The 23193-nt window shown below is 40.9% G+C and overlaps 1 protein-coding gene across 4 annotated transcripts in view; it reads right to left on the reverse strand.

The window, feature by feature from the left end:
* Positions 1-23193, reverse strand: part of daam1b (dishevelled associated activator of morphogenesis 1b) — a 49282-nt gene that overhangs the window by 2884 nt on the left and 23205 nt on the right. For 2 of the 4 annotated variants that reach the window (XM_028605083.1, XM_028605084.1), the window contains exons 2-24: positions 18256-18543; positions 14683-14772; positions 11012-11083; positions 10751-10845; positions 9953-10286; positions 9733-9843; positions 9492-9595; positions 9079-9145; positions 8850-8967; positions 7282-7420; positions 6994-7052; positions 6699-6886; positions 5529-5837; positions 5321-5428; positions 4464-4493; positions 4014-4111; positions 3326-3410; positions 2816-2922; positions 1968-2056; positions 1515-1683; positions 1181-1288; positions 716-776; positions 454-585 (exon numbers count right to left, since the gene is read on the reverse strand). In XM_028605083.1, the coding sequence (XP_028460884.1) occupies positions 454-585; positions 716-776; positions 1181-1288; positions 1515-1683; positions 1968-2056; positions 2816-2922; positions 3326-3410; positions 4014-4111; positions 4464-4493; positions 5321-5428; positions 5529-5837; positions 6699-6886; positions 6994-7052; positions 7282-7420; positions 8850-8967; positions 9079-9145; positions 9492-9595; positions 9733-9843; positions 9953-10286; positions 10751-10845; positions 11012-11083; positions 14683-14772; positions 18256-18441 (2859 nt within the window). In that variant the 5' untranslated portion in view covers positions 18442-18543. Of the gene's footprint in view, positions 1-453; positions 586-715; positions 777-1180; positions 1289-1514; positions 1684-1967; positions 2057-2815; positions 2923-3325; positions 3411-4013; positions 4112-4463; positions 4494-5320; positions 5429-5528; positions 5838-6698; positions 6887-6993; positions 7053-7281; positions 7421-8849; positions 8968-9078; positions 9146-9491; positions 9596-9732; positions 9844-9952; positions 10287-10750; positions 10846-11011; positions 11084-14682; positions 14773-18255; positions 18544-23193 lie in introns of those variants that run through there. The other 2 variants (XM_028605085.1, XM_028605086.1) reach the window with 2 other exon arrangements.

Consider the following 23193-nt stretch of genomic DNA (forward strand, 5'->3'; position numbering starts at 1 on the left):
GCAAAATCCAGGTTTGTTTCCTCTTGCTTTTGTACTACACTATAGCGATAAGGAAGGGCTCGTTCGGTTGGCTTCTAATTTCCATAAGGGCCACCCGCACTAACATGTAACAGTGCGTTTCTTTTGATAAAAACATTCATGAAATAAAATAGGTCCAACATAATTGTGTAAAATAATATCCTCTGCCTGTTCCTGGTTTTCTCTCTTGAACTGCACACATGGCAACAAGCAAGCGGACCAATAAAGTGTCAGAGGTGCTGCACCAGGAAGCTGAAACACTTCACTTCAATATCAGTTTGCTTTCCTAAAAAGATGACTGATGATGTCAGTGAGGCACGTAGAAACCGCTGCGCCCAGAGGAAATGGAATGCAAGCTTTCGGTGTCTACAACTGACAGTGGTGCTGTGTGATCTGCGTAAACGCGCACCCAAGTTTTCAGCCGCCATGACGTACCAGTTCCTTGGCCTCGGTGAGAGAGTCCTCCACGTCAGAGAAGCTGAAGCTGGCCACAGTGATGAACTGACTCACCACCGACACAAACTTGTCGCCCAGCTCCTGCGGTCGACTCCTCTGGTATTCCAGCTCCTACGAGTGAATGTTATCCAGGAGAGGAAATTGAAGTAAAAATGAAAGGACAATAGACCTGCACTAAACATTGTGTAACAGCAGGACCAATACATAAGCATGCATTATGTCATAGATCTTTGTGACTCACACTCTCCACACTTTTCAAGCCGCTGCGCAGGTTGCCTATATCTTTTTCCAGCTCAGTCATGCTGCGAAAAAAGGAAGAAAAGTGATGGTTTCATACAAAATGGAAAGCAAACAAGAGTAAGGCCGTGTTCAGACAGCCTGCGTTGTCTGTCAAACGGTCAGGCAAAAACACAGGTCTTTCCATTCATTTTGAATGGGGGTATTGTGTTTAGGCTGCGGCGGGGGGGGTGCCGCAGGGGGAAGACACAACAAAACGCTGTGAAATAAAACTGCCTTCAAGTGTGGTCGGAAACATTGAGCTCTATAAATTGTATGCCGGAAAACGGTAATTGTAAAATATAAAGTGTACTTGTGCCTTGTAGGGGTGTTTAAGAACACAACAGGACGTCAAACAAATGGGATGGTTTTTATTTTGGGTCTGAATGCCTCGTATGTCATGCAGCAGGTTCTCCACAGCTCCACCTACTTGACTTTGGCTGCCTCTGAGAGACTCTGCAGGTCCTCCTGGAACATCAGGACTTTGGGGTATTTCTTCTCCAGGATGGTGATCAGGTAGTGCAGGAGAGTGATGTTTCTGCAAACAGAGACAGAGGCACACTGAGGCGGACCAACCTTCAAGGAGAGTGAGCGTGTCAAATGTGCAATATATTGCTTTTATTAAGTGCATTCAGATATAAATGACCATACAGACTTTCAACTATATCACATTCCCTGTTCCAGATGTGATTTCTATATATTTCATGCCGTTCTTTTTTTTTTTGGTTTTAGGTTTTGATATTACAGTTGAATAAAGTTCTTACTTGTCGATACTGGATTTCGTATCGGCAATCTTGTTAAGGGAAGACACCTTGAAGCCGTAAGCGTTCCCCCTCTGACCCTTGTTCATGTAGTTTCCAAAAGCCAGCACCACCTCCAGCAGCTGCTTCAGGTTCCTGCTGTGTAAAACCTCCTTAGACGCCCGGGTCAGAGCTGAGACAGGAAACAAAAGAAAATACACGTTTTTAGGTCATTAGAGGTATCGGTCTGATTTTTAAACTAAGGTAGCTTGACAAATATAAAAACGTAGAAATACAAAACATGGGAATTTTGACTATCAGAGATGACTACAGAGATGCTTCAATGAAGAATACTTTTCTTACTTAAAAAAAAAAAAAATAGAATACAAATGTAATGTTAAGTTCTTTATAAAAAAAAAAAAAAAAATATGTTTGAGTTAATGTCACTGGTGTATGAAGGTATGAAACTTTTCCCACCTTCAACTTTTGGTTTGATCTCAGCTATCCTCTCTGCAAACTTCTTTTTGAAGTATAAAGACTGCAGCCTCTGCTGGTAGTGGTTTATTCTGGATGGGATGGAAAATGCATGTAAGAGGAGAACAAAAATAGACTAAAATAATAAATTATAAACAGGGAAATCCAACAATTTAGAAAAAAGCCACAAACATGGACATTGTGCTTAAGCAAAAATAAAGCAAACCGCCTGTGTGCTCACTAAATGGCACATATAAAGTTGTGGTAATGAAGCTTATTTTTGGCAGTTTTTTCATTTCAGCTTATAAACCACTGACTCTGCAGCTAATGAATACCACAGTGACATCTGCCCTCCAAACCATTCTGTACTCCGAGAAAACTCCAATGACAAAAACTGGCAAACCGCAGTAAATTATTCAAAACAAAACAAAAAAACTGACTGTATAATTCTGCATTTAACTAACACAAATACGTTTCTATTGTTTCTAAACTGTAGGAGCGTTCTTTCTGTTCTTTAGCGGGTCTTTATGTATTTTTGCAGTTAGTGGCTGAGTTGTGACAAGTTTGACTGAGTTTGTTCCTTCTATCTGACAGGACTTATTACATTAATGTTATTACATTGCAGACTCCATTTATTCACCAACACAATGAAGAAATAGTGATTCACACATTCAGCTATTGTTTCCAACAAAGTAGAAACCCATGTGTCATTTCACTTATCTACCCTGACTCAGAGTGCAGAGTGCTGCACAGAGCTGGAGCTGTCAGGTCAGAGGTCAGTATTATATCAGTACATCTGTTAAATACAGAATTAAAAAGCTATCACATGAGAAAGAAAAACTGTAAAGTACCTGCTCATCTCATAGAAGAAGCGGTCCGGTTTTGCCATTCGGTCGAGCTCATGTTTGTGCTCCTCCAGAAGATCCACATCACTCTTCTCTGGGACAAACTTCAGCAGCTGATGGCACAAAACAGAAAAACTCTTTCATTTACATTTCAAACTTTCACCTGTATTCGTTTCTGTTAAATACAGAGGAAGGGTTTGTCTAATAAAGTGTATTTGCCATACGCTGGTAGCTAAATAGGGCTGTCACACTTTTGTATCTCACTGTCTCTTTCCACTGCAAACTCAAGAAAATCTTTCCTCACCAAAATATAGTGTTAACAGAGTTGTAGCACATGCCGATGTTTGTTACCTTGCACACTTTTAGCAATAGCTCTGAAAACATTGCTAAATGCTGAAGGTGCTGCTGACAGGCATGGACTTACTCTACTGCTGTTTTTTAGTAAGCAGTCAAAGTGCAATCACTAAATGAGAGCACACTGGATTGATCCGTCAGTACTTGCTGCTGATGGCGTACCTGCTCCAGCATGTCTTTGGGAAGGTCCTCCTGTTCGTCCATGGTTAGAATGGCTCTCTTCATCTCCTCATTTGAAAGCTTCAGGCTGCAGCACAAAACAGATTTGTAAATGCATTACTTTAGCCATCCTTCATATTTCAGACCGCTTTTAGTTACATTTAAATCACGATACTCACTTAGACATACTTAACACCTTTTTTGGGTCTATAATTTCTAAAGAAAATGAGAGATGAGCTGTTAAATAAAAAGCCCCGTCAGTTCCACTTTAAGACATCTTTGCTTGTTTTCAATTTTTTTCGTTGTCATCTGTATTTCTTTCTCTACCTTGTGTAGTTTGGTAATATTGACATAATGTTATCTGGTCTGGCAGTTAATTATTTTTGTAGATGATGCGTGTAATAAAGATGGACTGTAGTGGGTGTGGTTTGTGGGAGAGCCCTGTTTGATTATGCATGGTGTTTTTATGCTATTATAGTATTATACAGTATATGATTCTACATTATAGTTCTGTTTAGTTTTTCCTAGTCTCTTAATGTCTTTAGTTTTTAAGTCCTTCTCGAGGTGGCGTATCCTCTAATTTAAAAAAAAACAAAAAAACATTTTAGATACAATGGGAAAAAAAATCCATCACAATGTGTGCTGTGTCAGTAATGTTTTATAAAGTGTTATGATGCTGACACAAACTTACCGTGAGAGCAGGATGTTGCAGTTTTGAGCTCGACGGCCATCAATGACTGACAGCTCCTTGACTTTTTTAGAGCTCAGCATGTCGTCTTCTGCCTCTTTCTGTGAGCAAAGTGATAAAGAGGTTAGAGTGCAACAGGCTATTTTAACATGCACAAATCAATCTTAGTTACAGTCACTCACAGACACACAACAACGGAGACGACACATGCCCTACAATCCCAAACAAGAGCTGAAAATCCAGTCACACGGTGGTCTTCACATTCATGAGTACATGCAAACATCACGCACAAATAAAGAGTCAACAGTCTGACACGTCGTATATTCTGTTGGACACACATTAAGTAAGAAGTTTCATAGGACATGACGTATAACATAAATAAAGTCTGATTGAATTCACGAGGAGTGACACAAATTCCAGACTGAATATCTACTGTACTGTAAGTGCACTCACCTGTTTGCTGTTATTGATCATAAAGAAGTCCTAAAATGCAGGCAAGAAGCAGGAAAGATGTCAGCACTCATTAGAATAAGTAAAGCAGCAGTTACGTGATTGCAGCCCATAAAAAAACAAACGGCAAATGAATCAAGGCTCATTCGGCACATGGATGACGATGGAGCCGTCAGTAATGAAGTGAGCAGCAGAGAGACATGAGTGGGTGTTCAGTTGATCAATACGTGCTTATAGTTCACATGCTGTGCACATAAGAAAATCAATCTGTCAGGTTTCGGTTTAAACTAATCAGGTTTAAACTGCGGATCTGAATTTACTGAACGCTGTGTCACTGTGTTTGTGTCGAGAGGTCCTTCCAGTCAATTCATTTAAAAAAAACATTGAAATGTCATTATGTGTCTAGGACATGCTTCTTGAACTGTTGAAAGACATGCTCATTCTCTTCTGTTCAACTAATAAAGGCACTACCAATTATAAATATCTTATAACTAAATGAACTGCAGTCATAGGAAGAAAATAATTGTCGATTCTCAGCAGCTCACTCATGCATTGTCAATCACATATGGAAAAATGATCAAAACCACAACCAAAAATAGCAAAAGATTTAGATGATTCAAGCAAGAAAATGTTGCATCTAATAAAATCCCCAAATCAATCTGGCAATTTCTCCCTTTTACTTTTTTTTTTTATTTTTATTTTTTTACTTCAGGCTGACTTGTTGTAAATTATCTGACCTCTTCCCTTCTCCAACTTTGCTTGAGAAATCAAAAGTTGCAAAACAGGAGAAATGTAAAAAATGCCAACACAAGCCAAGTCTAAATTCAGAAAGGGAGAGATGGTTGCATCGTCCTCAGTACCTGCTGTCTCTGATAGGCTGAGAAGGTCTTTTCAATGTCCTCCAGATCCAGGATTTTGAAAACCTTGGCATCGTCCACCTCCATCCACACAGTGCCCTCCAGTTTATTCTGAGCAGAGGACAATAACATATTTATATCTAATTTTCTAAAAATAAACATCAATATATTATTATATAGTCAGCTCTTTTTGTGTCTCCACTATTCTCACCTCAGCTAACTTGGCCCAGTTGAAGGACTTGAGCGCATTGGCTGGCTGGGGAATGTTCTTCCTCTTCAGAGATGGTCCTAGGGGTGCTCCTGGTGGGGGAGGGATGCCTCCGATGGGTGGTCGTCCAGTAGGAGGTTGGGGTCCACCTGGAGGAGGCGGTGGGGGAGGTGGAGGAGGCATCATGCCCCCAGGCGGCGGTGGGGGAGGTGGGCACATACCACCAAAAGCTGGCAGGGGTGGGGGAGGCAGAGGACCACCGGGGGGACCAGGGGGGAGGGGAGGACCTCCAGGAACGACAGCTGCCTGTCTCTTCAAGGAGAGTAAAACAACCGGGAGATTTTAAATAATATTACAGATAACACTGGACAGGAGAATACCTGTCATGTAGAATAGCACCAGCCTTATCATTTCAACTTTAAAATAATGAAATATTGTTTGGTTCTGTACAAATCCCTTCTTTATGTCCTGGGACATAAACCAAAGGGGTCAGAAGATGATTAAAGGGATGTGAAAAAAAAACCCAAAACATTTATTATTGTTTCTTATAAAATGTTCAACTTTAACTTCATTTGTGTCCTAGAAGGGGGATTGGGTAAAAATACTGCATCCATTCTTCAAGCTTCTAAAAATCCTTCAAGTGAAAGGCCTAACCTGTGAGTACGGGTCATTTCAAGTGGTCATTAACCAAAAAAGGTAGGAACCATTGTCCTAGAATACCAGTGCTTGTGGGTCGAGTACTTATAACAATAAATTTTTGTTTTTTTAATGCATTACTTTTTGTTAGGTAGTTGCTTATTAGTTCCTTTCTTGAACTCCTTATGAATGCGTCTTTCTTAATACATATTTCATCATCATTACATTGATGGGACTGGGTAACTAGTACTCTGGCGACATATCAATAATAATAAAGGGTAAGTAAAAAGTGTTGCATTTTCAGGCAAGCAACAACATAAAGGAACAAACCAATGAGATACAAGTGTTAAATGGTTTCTATTCTTGCATTCAGCTTTTTATCTAGGGCACTGTGTTGGATGATTATACACAGTTTGTTTTGCCTCTTATGTGAACTTGCTCTGGACCATCCCTGGATGTCAATATCCACCATAATATTCAATCCGGTTTTATTTTAAGGTTATTATAGTGACCCAGGGAATATATAGGACAACGTACGGTGCTGAGTTCATGCAGTCGGACGGTGAGTTCAGCCACTTGCTGTTTGACATTCTTGTGCTCTGTGCTCTCCTTTTCCAGCTTCTCTTTCATCTTGTTGAGCGTCTGCATCATGTCCTCTTTCTCCTGAGTCTTTGCATCGCATTCACGCTCCTTCTTGTCAAACCTCTGCTGCAGCTCGTGGTGCTCTGTGATGGGAAGTCGCAGCCATATGTTCATCATATGGAGTTCACTCAAAAACATGATTTTAATTAACAAACTTATTCTATTTCAGGTAATGTATGGTCTTACAAACCTTTTCTCATTTTCTCTGCCTGTTCTTTCCACTGTTTGACCTCATTTTCATTGACCAGCCTGCAGAAAGGATGACACATAATGAACAATAATTAAATACAGTGAACAACTCCATTCATTGTTTTCTCTAATCTTACAAAGGGAAGCTATTTTTGAGCCAACACTGTTGAGCATGCGCCTTTAAATTTCTCATGAAACACAACATTGTTCTACATTCTTCAGTCTGGCAGCTGAGTCATCTGTTCCATATACTCATTCAGTCTGTTTCAGAGGAAATCAGAGTACTCACATCCGGACAACGTTCTTCACGTTAAAGTTCTCCAGTGGTGTGACGTCGGGGTCGTGACCTTTGTCGTTCTGCAAGACAATCTGCTGGACGATCCGATCCAGCAGCAGCCAGTACTGCACCGTGTTACCACTTCTCTTGTCTGAGGAGAGAGGGAGGAAGAGTTTCCCATTAGCCTGCTGGCCTCAGCCATTGGGATTACTATCTCCATTAGTGTCTCAGAAATTACAGGCTGAAGTTGGATCCACAGTGGCTGTTTGATTATGAGGAAACAAAGGACTGATTTCCAAAATGAGTTTGTTACTGCTCATAACTGAGAAACCAAAGAGAGGCACTATAATTACAAGTAACAACACGGTGAGATGTATTTGGTACTGATTGGTGAGACTGCATCCATCATGGAGCACAGCAAGTTTGCTGTTGTGTTGTTATTTAGCTTGAAAACCTTTTAAACACATAGATGCATTACTATGGGAAGGCATCCTGTTATTGCTCTTTACCAGGATACAATATTTAATGCATCACATCATATTCTGTGATATTATCTTAATTCCTCTTTCTATTTGAGTACCATCACAGGCTTGCACTTTACTAACTCTTGGATATGATCGCAACACTTGTTTTTGCAGCTGAAGTGTTAATTATACTCTAAATGCTTTAGGAAAGTGACATAGGGGGAAAGGGGAGGGGAGCTCATTAAAAAGCCACTTAGAATGGAAGGTAAGCATTAAAGAAAAAGGATACTGCGGCCGTTTGGTGGCTCTTTGTTTTCAAGACAAATTATATGGGAAATGCGTTTTTTTAGGGTGCTGAAAAATAGGTTAACAAAACCTAAATAATAGCCTCCTTTGAGTAAGTAGAGTATGGCTTGGAATGTGCTTATCCAATTTCTGGACTGACTAATCTTGACAAAGTCAACATCCTTATCTTTCTGGCCAGAAACCAGAAGGTACCGATGCACTGTGTATTTTGTGGGAGTAATACTACTACTTTGTTTGGAGCCTCATTATTTTTCAGGGTTTTTTCTTGCATAGAGGATTTTTCCCCCCCAAGAGGTTTTAGCCAGCGTTAAAGGAAAATCACCAGCGTCAAAATGTCTTTGACTTCCAGCAGTCAACTGCGCTCTCATCCACAGTGGCTATTATTTACACATGCAGCTGGCGCTAATAAGCCAGCTAAGCTGCACTGTTTGGAGTGCCCCTGAACGTTTTGCTATTAAGCTAGCGCTAATGGGAATATTTTCAATCAGACTTTCATTCAATATATTTGGACTTTCATTCAATATATTCACTTTCATTCAATATATTCAGACTTTCACTCAATATATTCAAGGTTCATTCAATATAGTCAGACATTCATTCAATATATTCAGACTTCCATTCAATATATTCAAGGTTCATTCTATATATATATATATATATATATATATATATATATATTTATATTTATATATATATATTCTTTTTTTTTTCAGGAACTCACAAGCTTTTAACCACATTTTTGTATTTTAGTATTTGTCCAAACATTTTATAGTTTGCAGCCCCGTAATAAATGATGAAAGAAACACTCACGTGGCATGAGGAGACAGTGATGCAGGACAGACATAAAGTGCGGGTGTGCATCAGTGTGGTTCATCTTCTTGCGGATGAGATCAAAAACTTGGGTGGCGCTTTTAGTGTCTATATGTACCTGGAGGAGAAGAAGTGAAACAGCCCTGTGAATATCTCCTGTGAAATATTTTACATTCACAAATAATGTAAGAATAATGTTGGGAAGTTACAGTCTTTTTCTTCTCCGTACCGATTCAAACCGTTTTGACAAAGCCAGCTCATCCTCATTCCGCAGCATCTCAAAGTAGTCTAAATGCCTGAGAGTGTGAGAGGAAAAAGACAGGATTAGAGAGGCAGCCTGCAAATGTGATGCACTTATATACTTCAGGTTTTACTTAGCAAGATCTCTCTGGAAATTAGTGATGGAACACTGTTTTTACTGTTTTCTGTGTAAGAATCGGCAGTTGTTTTAAGCATGACTAAAAACGTTTTATGGATGTGTAAATTCAGAAAAATGTTCTCTTAATCCAATCCAAATGAATGCTTTTTTTTCTTTGATTTCATGTTGTTCAGCTTCTGATCAATAAACACTGATTAGCACTCTGGAGCAGGCACATTCCTTCGAAGCTTGAGACAGTACATTTATTTTCTGTTTCAACTCACCTGTCTAATGTAGAGTTTTCATGAGAGCGTAGCTTATCGATCACAGGTTGGATCCCCAACATGAGGAACTCATATCGTAGGTGGATACGGAATTCCAAACTTGTCTGTATTTGGAAAAAAATCATAAATTAGCAGAAATGATGCAAACAATGTTTTAAAGAGTCTCTTGAGTGACTGGCCGAGGGACATGATGACATAGTGGCAAAGGAAGCATAAAAGCTGTCTGATGTATATAATTCACCTCTCCAGCGCCTTGACTCAGCACAGCGTTTATAAAGGACATGATGGCTGTTTTCAGGTTGACCTCATCTCTGTATCGCCCTGTACTCCGGTCCAGGTCGTTTATAAGTGTCTGCGGGGTGAGAGGTAATCACAGGTGTTAGGACCTTCACACAACGTTGCTTTTAAATGACTTTATCTTCTCTACAACAGAACTGTGCACTCCACTTGCTCCCACCCACCTGAAATCGCGTTCTCTCACAAGCAAAGCGTTGGTAGTGCAGCATGGACTCCAGGATTTTTTTGTGTCCACCGGGCACCAGACACACGGCGCCCATGATCTCTAACACCGCCACTTTAGTCTTAATGTTCTCCGTGGCCAGGCTCTGAGCGATGATGTTGATGCTCTCGGAGTGAGAGAGGACGTGGGCGCGGCCCTGCGAGTTGTTCATTAGAGCTTTGATGCAGCCAATCAGAGACGTGTGGATTTGTGACTCCGTGGTCTCATAGTCCATGGTCTTCAGGAAGTTTAGGATGCACGTCAGGCCGTCCAGGTCGATAAAACGGGTCACGAACCTGAGAGGAGAGCAGGAACAGAGATATCATCTTAGGTCAGTGAGAACTTGATTGCAGTGCCTCTGGGAAGACCACTTTTATATGTACCGGAGTAAAGCTGTAGTATCACATACCAAATACCTAAATGTGGGTCCACTCTCCATTACCTCATGCTATACCTGAATTACTTTTAGTAAATGTAATAAATAACTGTGGACTATGAATAAAGTGCAGTGAAAAGCTCAGGTTCCCGAAATGGAAAGGCCAGCCGCCAACACTGCAGTGACCTTTACGGGTGTTTGCTTCTTAAAGGAGTCATTTACATACTGCTGTGAGGAACTGAAAAGATTGACAGACAAGGTGAGAGGAGGTTAAATGAAAGGAGATGTGATGATGGATGACATTATATGTAAAGGAGAAGGATGAGATGAAGAAAGAAAAAAACAACAACAGGAAAGAGTGAGAAGAGGAAAGTATTCGTCCACCTCATAGGTTGTGTCCTTAAAGCCGTCTTCAAGCTCTCAATGGTTTTGTTCCTCTCTTCCTCATCTTCTTTCTCCAGAGCGAGGAGCGTCGTTCTCTGTTGGACAAAATATTAAACATTATGAAGAGCTGAGTCTGAAGGATAATTCACTGCAATAGTAAATCAGATCAGGAAAGCTCAGGAAGAGCAACAGAGGACGAGTCCTTCTTCCAGGACTATTTTCACATACTAAAGAATAAATGCAGTTCATGTTATTACTTACAGCTGCCATTGAATTGAGCTGATCAATGTAGTATTCTGGCCAACTAGTTGCACTTTTATTTTCTTCTTGTTCCTAAAAAAAAGAGAATCATAGAGAATGAATGATGATGTGCAGTGATCCGCAAAGGAATTATTATAATGATATGGGAAAAAAAGAACATGAGATAAGTTAATCAAAAAAAGATTGGTTTATGAATAGTAACTTGGAGCGATTGGTATTTAAAGATGTTACATAAGAACGTGGTCTTAAAAGGAAAATATTTGACAGAACAAGCTGTTATTTGGTTTATGTGACATGTTTGAATACATCAAAGTCCAACTGTAAACCATTTAGAGAACTCCAATTTAATTATTTTTCAGATCAATCGGCTTTGAAAGACATGAAACATACAAACAACAACAAGCACATGGGGAACAGACGGTCCGGGGAAATATAGCCAAAAGCCAAAGAATAGAGCCGGAACTTAAAGTAGGGCGACACAAATATCCAGCCCACTTTATCATCAAGCGCTTCACTGAGTTTCAAGAGCTGGTGAGAAGTGCAGAAAAGAGAGCACAGCTGCTTGAGAAAATCTTGAGATTAGCAAATGAATGTTAAAACTGTGGATTAAGGACATGGCTTGATTTATGCTGGGATTAATCTCCTGACAGGCACGTTTGTATTACAAGTGGAAAAAATTCAATAAGTGCGAGACATTTCTTAGATGATTTAATTTTTAACTCAAGGGAAAAACACTGAGGAGAAAATGAGTTGACCATGAACTTGGCTTGTACATAAAAGGGCCCCCGGCTTTCATTTTAACTCTTGCTCCATTAAGCGCAAGCGGGCTGTGACCATCAGAAACTAATTGGGCGTCAGTTAATAAAGCGGCCTGCAGAGACTTGGCTGCTCTGACAGAAACTGCAAGCCTTGGCTGGTCTGCAGGGATCGTGCAGAGATGGGGAAGGTCTGATCCTGCTGTTCCACTCAGGTCCGGTGCCAGCTTGACCATGGGCGGGCGCTGGAAGAAGTTCAGTCCATGAGTGGATCAGACGCAGAGGTGGGACCACTTCCTTTTGCATCTTAAAGAGTTCATATTTCACCTCAGAAGTCAGCGCACTTCAAACCCTGACATGTCTCCAGTTTTTTTAGGGTCATGATGAGAGAGAAAAGTGGGCTGTGTATTTCTGGGAGTTTATTTCTTTTTCACATTTGAGAAAGTAAAGATCAAAGGCACATTAAGAAACCGTAATCAATCTCAGGTACTTAGAGTCTGCTTTAAAGAGAAGTTAAGTTACAGCTCTGTCCTGAAATTTGAGACCTAACTGCAAAATCTCTGCTAACAACCAGATCAGTAAATCTGTGTGTTGGCAGATGATGTAGCCTGGAAGAGAGCTGTCAAGAAGGAGGAAGGAGATTGATTCTGTGCAGCATGATTTCATTGGCTCAGGTGCCTGGCCAAACCAAACAGCTAAAGCTTTGCTGCTTTGACTGACTTATCTCCTCCTGGCCCGGCCCGACTTCTGAAGCCAAAAAACCACTGGCAAAAAAGAGCGCCCTCATCGCTCAGAGCGCCCTGACAGTGACCCCACCTTCCTCCTTATCATCCCCCCTGCCAAACACACAAAAGCTGCACCTATGGAAGTGAAGCCTTCCTGTTTGCCTTGGACAACCGACCGCTTCCTTTGCCTCTTTTGTACACACACACACACACACACACACACACACACACACACACACACACACACACACACACACACACACACACACACACACACACACACACACACACACACACACACACACACACACACACACACACACACACACACACACACACACACACACACACACACACACACACACACACACACACACACACACACACACTCTCTGAGCTCAGATGAGTTTGTATCTGGGTCGGGGCCAGAGCCTGCTGCCGAGTCAGCAATATTGATGCCTTTCTGTCACTACTTCCTCCCCCCATTCTGCAGGCCGATGCTGCACATAAAGATGTGTTTCCACCTTCACACAAACACTGAAACAACCCTGCATGAGCTCTAGAAAGCTGAACACACAAAAGGCAGAGCAGCAACATGTGGGGGTTATTTTCAAAACGCCTTATGAGGCTACTTTGGGCCCCGAGACAACTCCTAATGAGGCCACTAATTGGGACACAGTAGAAACGGGAGCATACACCGTGCTGTTTCCATTTCCATTACCCTCTCTCGCCTTGTTGCTGCTGGCCAGTGAGCGCTGTGTACAGCCAAAGTCATGAGTGCATCAATACTTAAAGTTGAGTTTACAGTCAGAAAGGAATCATTTACCTTGATGTAGCCTCTTATCATATTTATTGACTCAAAAATTCGGCATTAAAATGAGTTGTCGACATAAATACACATTATTGGCACATGGATCTTTAATGATACAGTTTAACATTTCGGGAAATATGCTTATTTGCTTTCATCCTGAGAGTTGGATAAGGGCATCAACTATCCATCCATCATACTAAATCCCAACACTCCTAACCTCCAGTTTGTAACCGGATGTAGGAAAAGTATGCCCTGTCTGCATATTAGTCAGGACAGGATATCCTACACACTCATACCTACATACTATGGCCTTGAGAAACACTGCTGTAAAAATGCGAGGGCAGTGGTGGCTGGAAAGCTCAGCTCGAGTTGATCTAAACTAGTCCAGACGTCTGTGCTGTCCTGCATGCAGGAGAGGAATTCATATACAGGCAAAGGAGGAACAGCTGACAGTCCTTTTATCAAGAAGAAAAGACATAATGGAATATGACACCGTCACACAGAGTGGTAGAGTATGTTGTGGCTACACAAATGCTTTGATGGGACAGGTGTATTATCTAAAAGGAGAAACGGCATGATTAAAAAATCCTCCCTTTAAATCAGGGGTGACAATCGAACAATGAGACAAGGACCTTATAGTCTGGGAGAAACTACGCTCTTTGGAGTCACTAGAAAATTATTTTGCATTCAGTCTTGCAATGTATTTCGGTACTTCATAATTCCTGACACTGCCTTCTCTGTTAGTAGATAATCTGGTGGATTTAATGTTTGTTTTACTCCCTCTACACATCACTATTTTTATATACAACTTATGTAACATCCACTTAGGTGAGTTATTCATGGTGGAGCTTTGAAGAGGCAGTACAGACTTATTATGTAGTGATTAGGAAAGTGACTGTAATTGAAGAGATACATAATAGACTGGGGAATAAAGTCATTAGAAAGTACTCTTGATGGTACTGGAGTGGTGCGTTTGAGTTGTGTTTGGGTATTTCTCTGCGTAGTATATGTTTAATAATAGCATGTCCTCCATTACAGTACATTATAGGTGGTTTAGTTTGACAGTTTGCTACTAAATGTGTGCATTTTCATCTTATAGGCAGTTGTATACACCTGACGTTAAAGATGAAAACCTGCGATCCGCAGATACACTATGCAGACAACACGTTCATGGCTGGTGTGAGCAGAGGAATACAGCGATACAAGGTTTTGTGGTCTGTGTTTATAGACAACTCACAGCTTCAGTCATCAACAAATCAACGAGGGAGGCGATTACACAAACTTGGCAGGGTATCTGCAGATATTATTCAGCAGAGGCTGCCAGTCGGCAGCAACCTTGTGAAGGCTGATATTTGACATGATGCACAGTGAGTCTTTTACCTTCTTTTTGCTGCAGTAGATTTGCCATTTCTTCTCTGCAGGCAGAGCGAACATGGCTTCCCTGTGTTTCTCTGAAAGGTCGAGCTCATCCTGCAAAGTGGGGACAAAAAAAAGCACAAAAGTTTAAGAAAAGTTGCTAAGGAGGGTTCATAGGGAGAGGAAGACATTTTAAATGGAGAAGATAATATTCAATGTCTAGAGAGAGAGCATCAAGCACACAGCTCCCAGAGTACCATGGAGCAGAGGACAGACACGCTATCAAAACAGCATGATGCAAATTTTGAAATATCCACATAAATCATTTCTGTTTTCCCCAAAACAAAAACATGTGCCAGAAGTAGTTGCTCTCAGATAAAGATCACTCTGGGCTAAATCTCTTCATGAACAGTTAGATACTGCATCACTGGGTGCTCGCACCATCAAAATCAATATGACTATTAATCAAATCACATGTCTTGCAAGCTTTAGATGTGTGAGTAATGGGGGGGAATAAGGCGTAATCTGACTGCTCGACATGTGGCAACAAACATCTGGAGACGACATGCGTCATAGTGTATACGGTAATCTAAGATATTTCACAGAGGCACACAAAGGGTGCTGCTGGGAAGACTAAATACTAGAGAGCATTGGAACACGCGTCTAAAATGCAATTAAAACAAATCAGCTTTTTTTCAAGTTTTAATTTGAGCATAAAATAGAAATTTTACTTGGGGTTTGTATATCAGCATTTTACATCACAGCATAGGGACACAGTTAATGGTAAATTGTGCTGAAAGTTATCTGCTTTCAGTGCTGTTTCATGTGATAATCCACATTAGTCTAGTCAATTCTGCTTTAATGAGCTTCATGTGAAAAAGGGATAAAAGTCATGAGAGGGCTTTTAAGCAATTTAGTACCAGGAGACAATATAGAAAGTAGTGTGAACACCACCCAGGTTTATTCTTTTTTTTAGTTGCAATTTAAGCAACAAATGGAGATTAAGTTAATGTGGCTTACCCATAGGGTTTACCCAACAGATTGATTGCTAAATGTTTTATGGTGACTACTCATCATGGGAATTGTCTTCGGGATGTTCTTTGCTAAAGCCATCAAACCCTGGGAATCAATATGTGCAGTGATCAAATGTCCTAAAATGGTTGTGTGGACTATTGATTGATCTAATGAACAGTGTTGAAGCGTAAGTAGTTACATTTAACAGCATTACATAATTTTATTACAAAATAAAGGTAATTGTAATCCGTTACAGTAACTGGGAAACTATTAAATTACAGGTTATGTCAATATTTTCTGTAAAAAGCAAGGCTATATGTTGAATAACATTAATTTTGTTGCATTGCATGTTTTTGATGTGCACAATGTCTTCTTTTGCCATTTCCAGCCACAGCCGTTTAGTAAAGTTTGATGCTATTCTGATGCTTTTGATATTGATTTGAATTTGCAGCCCCATCCGCCTGACAGTTAAATTGCCTCTCAAGCTGTCTGGGAGTTTCCGCTATGGCTATGGATAAAAAACGCGCTCCAGTGCTGGAAATATAAAAAAAAACATACAATTCATACAAAAATGTGAGAAGGGTTCGAACATAACCGTGCAATGCAAAGAATGTTTTTCAGCGGTCAAAATGCTATCGACGTCGAAAATGTTGATGTCCAACCTCAGGAAACATCTGCAGGTAGGCTTATGTAAGTTAAGTTAAGTTAGCTTACACTAACTGCTAGCAGTCATATTAAATAAAGTAGGGAGAAAAGGCAACAGATTTAATATATCATTATCATTATAGCAGCTACTCGTTTTATGCTGCAACATATTAGCTGTTAATGTTTTGTTTGAGTGAGAGTGGCTTTATCTCTCTGGATGTAGGATGGGAAAAGAAGCTTTACCTTGACTTACAGGTTCTTGGAAAACTTTTCACAATGAATCTCAAGTTCAAAGGTCAGGTTTAATTGATCGTAACAGAGCAGATGGCCCCGACCTATTTCACAACGCAAGTCTTATTTCCAGCAAGCCTGTTCAGATTACACACACACATGGTGGCTAATACTGGGCGAAAAGAAAAGCACGTGGCTGATTTCTTTTGGTAAACAGAGCAACTGAAAGCCTCTTTGTCGTCACACTCAACTTACTCGATTATGTCTTCATAAAGGGTGGGAGATAAAAACAAGCAATTAGCAGATGGAGGAGGCTGAGACATTAGGAGTTCCTGAATGAGGTCTATTGATGTGCAAAAATGTCATGCTTAGATTACTGTGGCAACCACAGGAGAGAAAAATGGGACAGGAGAGAGAGGGGAGCACGACAAATTAGAAGTGACAATAAGACAGAGGAAGAATAGCAGCCTGGCCCCATTACTCACAAGATAGTGTAAACTGGGAGGAAGTGACAGTTTGTTTGGGAATGTCTCAAAATGTAACAGACAGTAAACAATGAGGTAAGATTATATTTAAAGACATCTTGATCTGTTTAAAAAATTGTCTGTTATGCTAGATGTTAAACATGCATTGTACAAACACAAATATTTGAATTTTCATGTCTCTTGCTTGTCTCCAAATCGTAATCTAAATCTTTAAAAACTGACCCACAAATCTTAAGGCTAAATCATTTTCCTGTTGGGCACTGCAGTTTTTGGCAAACAGTAGCCAAACAGTAGTAGTGCATTTGTTGGGGACTATTTTCAGCTGTGGATTAAACATTTGGTACTCTAGTGAGTATTCACAGCAGCACAATGGTATATGTGGGATTATTAAAAATAAAGTACAGCGGTCATGATTATGGTAATAAAAAACAAGTCACCCAGTACAATGGTGGGGCTCATTTATGTGTTTTTAATAGGACAATAATGGAGGTCTAAGGCACTGGGGAATATGCAGTGTTCATGCATAAGGGATTTGCTGACATTAAGTATAATGTAATAATAAAAGTAAAATATAGAATAACAACAGTTTTATAGCCTAGAAATCTAGACGCACCCTAGCAGCAGCAAATGTAATTTGCAGCCAGGGTCAGTCTAGCAACTCTCCGTTGGCTTGCGAGCTGGAAAAACCAAATTCTGGTCAGGCCAATCACATCGTGTATAGAGTCGGTGGGCGGGCTTAACATAAGGACGGCAGAGTTGTGACGGTTCCGCGTGAATTCCCTGCTACTTGAAAACAAAGAAGACGGCTGCTGCTGCTGGCGAACAGCTGTCTTTTGAATCGGCTTTGGCCATGACTCTGGAAGACTTGGAGTTAAGCACTGAAGTAATTCTTAAAAAAGGAAGATGTGTTCGGAGTTTTGCTGACCGGATACGGCAAAAGTTGAATCTATCAACTAGCATTGCTCTGGTTGGCTATGAGTGCAGAGGAAATTTGAAAGACAACCGTTTATCCCGCTCCTCGGATTGAGCCATGCCAATGGTGAGTTCCTAAACCCAACATCTTGATGTGGGTCTGGCTTGTCAGGCTAACAGTTTTATCCTTTGAATCAAAAATCTAAATGTATTTACTAAAACATGAATTAAATGCTTATTGTGTAGTCTTACAATTACTCTGGTTAGAATTTCCTCAACAACAAAAAAAAGAAGCAGAATAAAGCCTTACCACCAACTCGGAGAACATGCCATCCAGCTCATCATATCCTGGCATCGGCAGAGCCGGCTCCATGGCCTGCAGGGCAAAATCCTCCCTGAGCCTGTAGGTGATCTCTGGGTGATCGCTGCTGTTAAAACAGCAGAAGATGAAGGACAGGCCACCACGGCCGCCGCCGCCACGCTTCCGAGGAGCCATGGCTGTCCGATATGTCCGGCTGGTCAGGCAGGGAGGGTGGGAGGCTCCTTCAGGGCCTCTTTACAGCCTCCTCCACCTCAGAGTCCGGCCTGTCAGAGAGTACTGTGGACGGGGAGAAGGAGAACTTAAGTTTGTGCCTTTTAAACTGGTTTTCTCAGAGTCAGATGAACAATAGAAGATAATACGGTCCACAAGAACTAAGAAATGCACATTTTAATATAAACAAAGATTAATACTCTGCTCCCTTGGATGAAATATGAAGCCCCACAACAACACTCTAAGGACAAACTGGCTTGGACATGTTGGCATTAGTTGAACTGTTTCTTATTAGCAGCTGGACGACACAAAATCTACGAAGGCTATGAGTTTTCCACAGTAACATTACCCTCTGTCCCTGGTAATGGTTATATATGCACCGTATCAATGAGGGCAAACACTGAAAGATTTCATTATATCGTTTAAACAATAGGGTCCCGTGAGAGTGTGATGTTTGAAATGGAGAGCATAATTTGCCAGGATTAGTGTATTCAGCTCTTTTCATCTCCCCTTCCTTCCGATTCAGCATCGGCTTTCCTCTAAAGACCTAAAGAGGAATGATTAGAGGGGGAGTGTTTACAATGACCATGGTGAAAGGTGTGTGAGGCCTTTTGTGGTTTAAAAGACTTGGTCATCGTGGGTAAAGAGCAAAAACAGGCTTTCTTGTCGACCCTGAGACGAGTCATAAGGTGTTATGTCGTACTGCATGTTGTTCAAATGACAGGTGAGACTTACAACATGTGGAGTCCACGTCAAAATCAAACATACACTGCCTCAATCATCCTGATAACCATCAACAGACTTTCCCTTCCTGGCTCTCCGACTTTGTAGGCATGATTACACACTTGGTTTGGTCTCTGGCAGCTGCATTTTCACCAGTAACGTAGGAAACGTGTGCAATCCTGTTGGACTACTGCCCCATCTGCCCTGCCTCTATACTGTATTGCAGATAAAAATAGGCTACATAGAGATCAGCTGCCATAAATGAACAGCATTGGTGACGAGGGTTGAGCACATTACAGAAAGTTCTGTGCCAGATGAAGATTTAATGTGCCCAAAAACATCTTAAGGGAATTGTGGTTTGGTGCTAATTAGCAGAGGTGTCAAAAGTATTCACATTCATCACTCAAGTAGAAGTCTAGATACTAGGGTTTGAAAATACTTCTGTAGAAGTTGAAGTATCAACTCAAGCTTTTTACTCAAGTAAAAGTGTAAAAGTACTGGTTTCAAAACTACTTAAAGTATAAAAGTAAAAGTAATGTAAGGGGAAAAAATGCCAGTAAGGACAAAAGCTTAGGCTGCCCCACAGGGGCCTATAGTGCACTACCCCACCTACACAAAAAAAGGAGCATCTTGTTCAATTGTATTTGTCTGTTCTGTATTTTCAAAAATATAAAACAATAAAAAGTTGATCTACAAAGGAGCACAAGGCGACATTAAAGAACGGCTTGTGTATTGCTAAGGCCACAGGGTCAAAATTAAATGATTTATTAAAAATGTAATAACAATAACTTATAACAATAACTTATTTCAGGCTGAGTCTGTTTTTCAGACAAAGGCAGCTAAAGTCTGGTGTTAGAATCCTCTACAGTGAAATACAGACTCACTTTTATACTGTTTAGCTGTCAGCATTTTAACCGTGTTTACTCCAGCTGCTATCTAACGGTAGGCTAACATTACCTGCTGCCAAGTGTAGTGTTAACTAGCGTCCCATGCGGCGATGTTTCAGTTCCCTCTAATGTCCGTTTTCGGAGCATCAGAGAGAAGCGCAGTCATTTAAGTGGCACCTAATAAGGCACCGAAAACCTGGTCTGTGCAGGTGCAATGGATCGCGTACAAACCAATCGGGTGTCGGAATGGTATATGTTTATACTTCTCATCCAACCACAATCAAATTCACTCTATCCGGATGGTGCGATTTATCTGGATAGGGTTTTTTGTGTGTGTGTGTGTTTTTGAATGATGACAAGCCGGAATGAAAACAAGCCAAACTGAAATAGGAGTAACGAGGCCATTTTTAAAATGTGAGTAGAAAGTACAGATAATTGCGTGAAAATGTAAGGAGTAGAAGTAAAAAGTCTGCTGTAAAATAATTACTCCAGTAAAGTATAGATACCCAAAATTTCTACTTAATTAAGGTAACGAAGTATTTGTACTTCACACCTCTGCTAATTAGCAAATGTTTTCATGCTAACATGTCTTGAACTAAGATGGTGAGCATTGGAAAAATGATACCTACTAAACATCTGCAGGTCAGCATTGTCACCAAGAGCATGTTGCCATGCTAGCTTTAGGGTTTAGCTCACATTACCTCTGTGCTAAAGTACAGCCTCACAGTGCTAGGCTGTTAGTCTTGTTTAATGTTACAGCTCTTAGGTCTTCTCTTCGGGAGGGTATTCTGACCTGGGATCAGATCAACTGTATGTGGAGCCTTTGGTTCTCTGGTTACAGCTATTAAGAGTGACAGTTTACTCTCTTGGTAAAGCTAAAAACTGAATCTTGAGATAAGACAGACCTTGAGTATCACTACTGAAAATATAAACAAGTTTGATTTGTAACAAACCACTAATTCACACAAACACAGAGTAAGAGTGGAAACAGCTGCAGTGTGTGCTCTCAGACCTGCTGGCTCAACTCCAAGCAGGAATAATGGAATAAAGTGCACAAGACCTCTCCGCTGTCTGGCATATAAAGACGTTTATTGACCAGATATCCATGAGGACACCGCCGTCAGCATGTCACAAAAACAGCTCCACAGTCTCCCTCCCTGCTGTGCCAAGCGGTGTGATGCCAAGTATCATAACCACAGAGGCTGTGCTGACCTTCAGGAATTTCTGGACGTCTTTTCTTGGTGACCCGCAGCCCGCTGAACATAACCAACTTTACTTGACCTTTCCCTGTATTTTTCTATAAGTCAGAGGTTTCGCCCAGACAGAATGCATCATTTGCAGTGTGATGCAGTCCAAATTTAACCTGGTCGGGTAATGTACTTCACTGTAAACGAAGCTACCGATCACTATGCCCAGTGGGCTGAGGCGACAGAGGACAGCTAAAGTTATCTCTTCCAAAAGGGAAAGTGAGGACATTTCCTGTGGCAACTTTGTGTAAGTAGAGTCAATAAGAAGTCCACATTGTGGTCAACATAAATAAAGCCTGATGCCATCGCTGTCCCATTTTAGTCACTTTTTTGGTTCATCTGCTATCCAGCAGCTGTACTTTTCAAATTTGGAACAGCAGCTTAAGCTGACTTTTTCCAACCACCAGAAAATCTGTCGTATTATGGTTTATATTTCACCCTTAAATGTGTTTTAATTTTTATTTATTTTTTTATGTCTCAATAATACGCTGATGCCAACAAAAACAAAACAAGCAAAACACAACAATAAGATACCATGTAACAATTTCAATGTGCTGATATTGATTTGTTGCAATGACCACTTCATCAGACACACAGGACATTAGTCCAAATTACCACTTGTGTCTCTTGGTCGCCAACAAACTAGTAATAATTGGGCAAACTGTCAAACAAAACTAACAACAGCCAACTCTATTTCATAACTAGAAAATCCACTCTTTCTCAAATATATATATATACCTGTATAGCTTATAGTGTACTACACAGACAAGGTGCCTGAGGCCATCACACGTGGGATAAAGTACACAGTGGCTCACCCTTACTAACACACTGAATAGTGTATTTATTTTGACACATCCTTGACTTTTCCAAATAGACTACCAGAGGCCTCAGCAGCAGCTGCTTGGCTTCACGGTCACCATCTATTCTAGCATGAAGGGAAGAAGCAACTCAAAGCCCTCTTTGACCATATTAGTCCACAAAACTGCCATTCTTTTCCATTAGCTAAAGCGAGCTGTAAACTTTGTATAAACTTGTGCGCCAGAGTGGGACAGCGCTGGTCCCCATCCAGCTGCAGGAACCTGCGGATGTGCCACGGCTCGGCCATGTGGGGAGGGTACAAAACGGCAGCACACAAAGAGGGGCAGTGTTTAAGGTTTAAACATGCAGACTGTGACACTGGTAAGAGTGTGTGAGAGTTTGTGCTGTAATTGTTAACCTGTGAGACCTGAGTGCTCTGACATTAGCCCCCTGATGTTGTCTGTCAGACGGTCAAGGTTCCCAACATAACAGAGGCCTGTTAGAACAAGAGGACATTCCTGTCATAGCCAGGTGAGCTTTGTGACCCTGAACAACACCCATACAACAACACCTTCAACTGTCACCTACTCTAAGTAAGAAGAAACTTTACTTAAAATCCCAAAACAAGCATGGAACTCACCCAGTCAAACTGACCCTTAGCTGTACAAGCAGTAAAAGTTAGCAGAAGTCTGCAAGAGGATGGTAATGCCATGTAACAGCTGCACTTTTCCACATAATCAAGAAGAATGCTGTTTATACTGACATAAAATTGACTCTTGGACTGTACTGGACAAACATGACTTTTGTAGGCTGCTGCTTACAGCATGAGGCAGATTCTTTTGTACTCCTTCATTCATACACATCCAATAATTAAACCTGCCCACCCAAATCCACACAAACACTTTCTTTATTTTTCTGTAGGACATTTCTATCCTTGGCTAGCCTTGTTGTTTTCGTGACCATGTGGTTTGGCGGCTGACCTGGCGTGAGTCCAGACTGTAAAAAGAATCCCAGTGTTTGTAAAGTGAGTGCGAGTCCCTGCATTGTGCCCACAAAAGACC

Source organism: Perca flavescens, chromosome 18 (genome assembly GCF_004354835.1).
Source record: "Perca flavescens isolate YP-PL-M2 chromosome 18, PFLA_1.0, whole genome shotgun sequence".
NCBI classification, from domain to species: domain Eukaryota; kingdom Metazoa; phylum Chordata; class Actinopteri; order Perciformes; family Percidae; genus Perca; species Perca flavescens.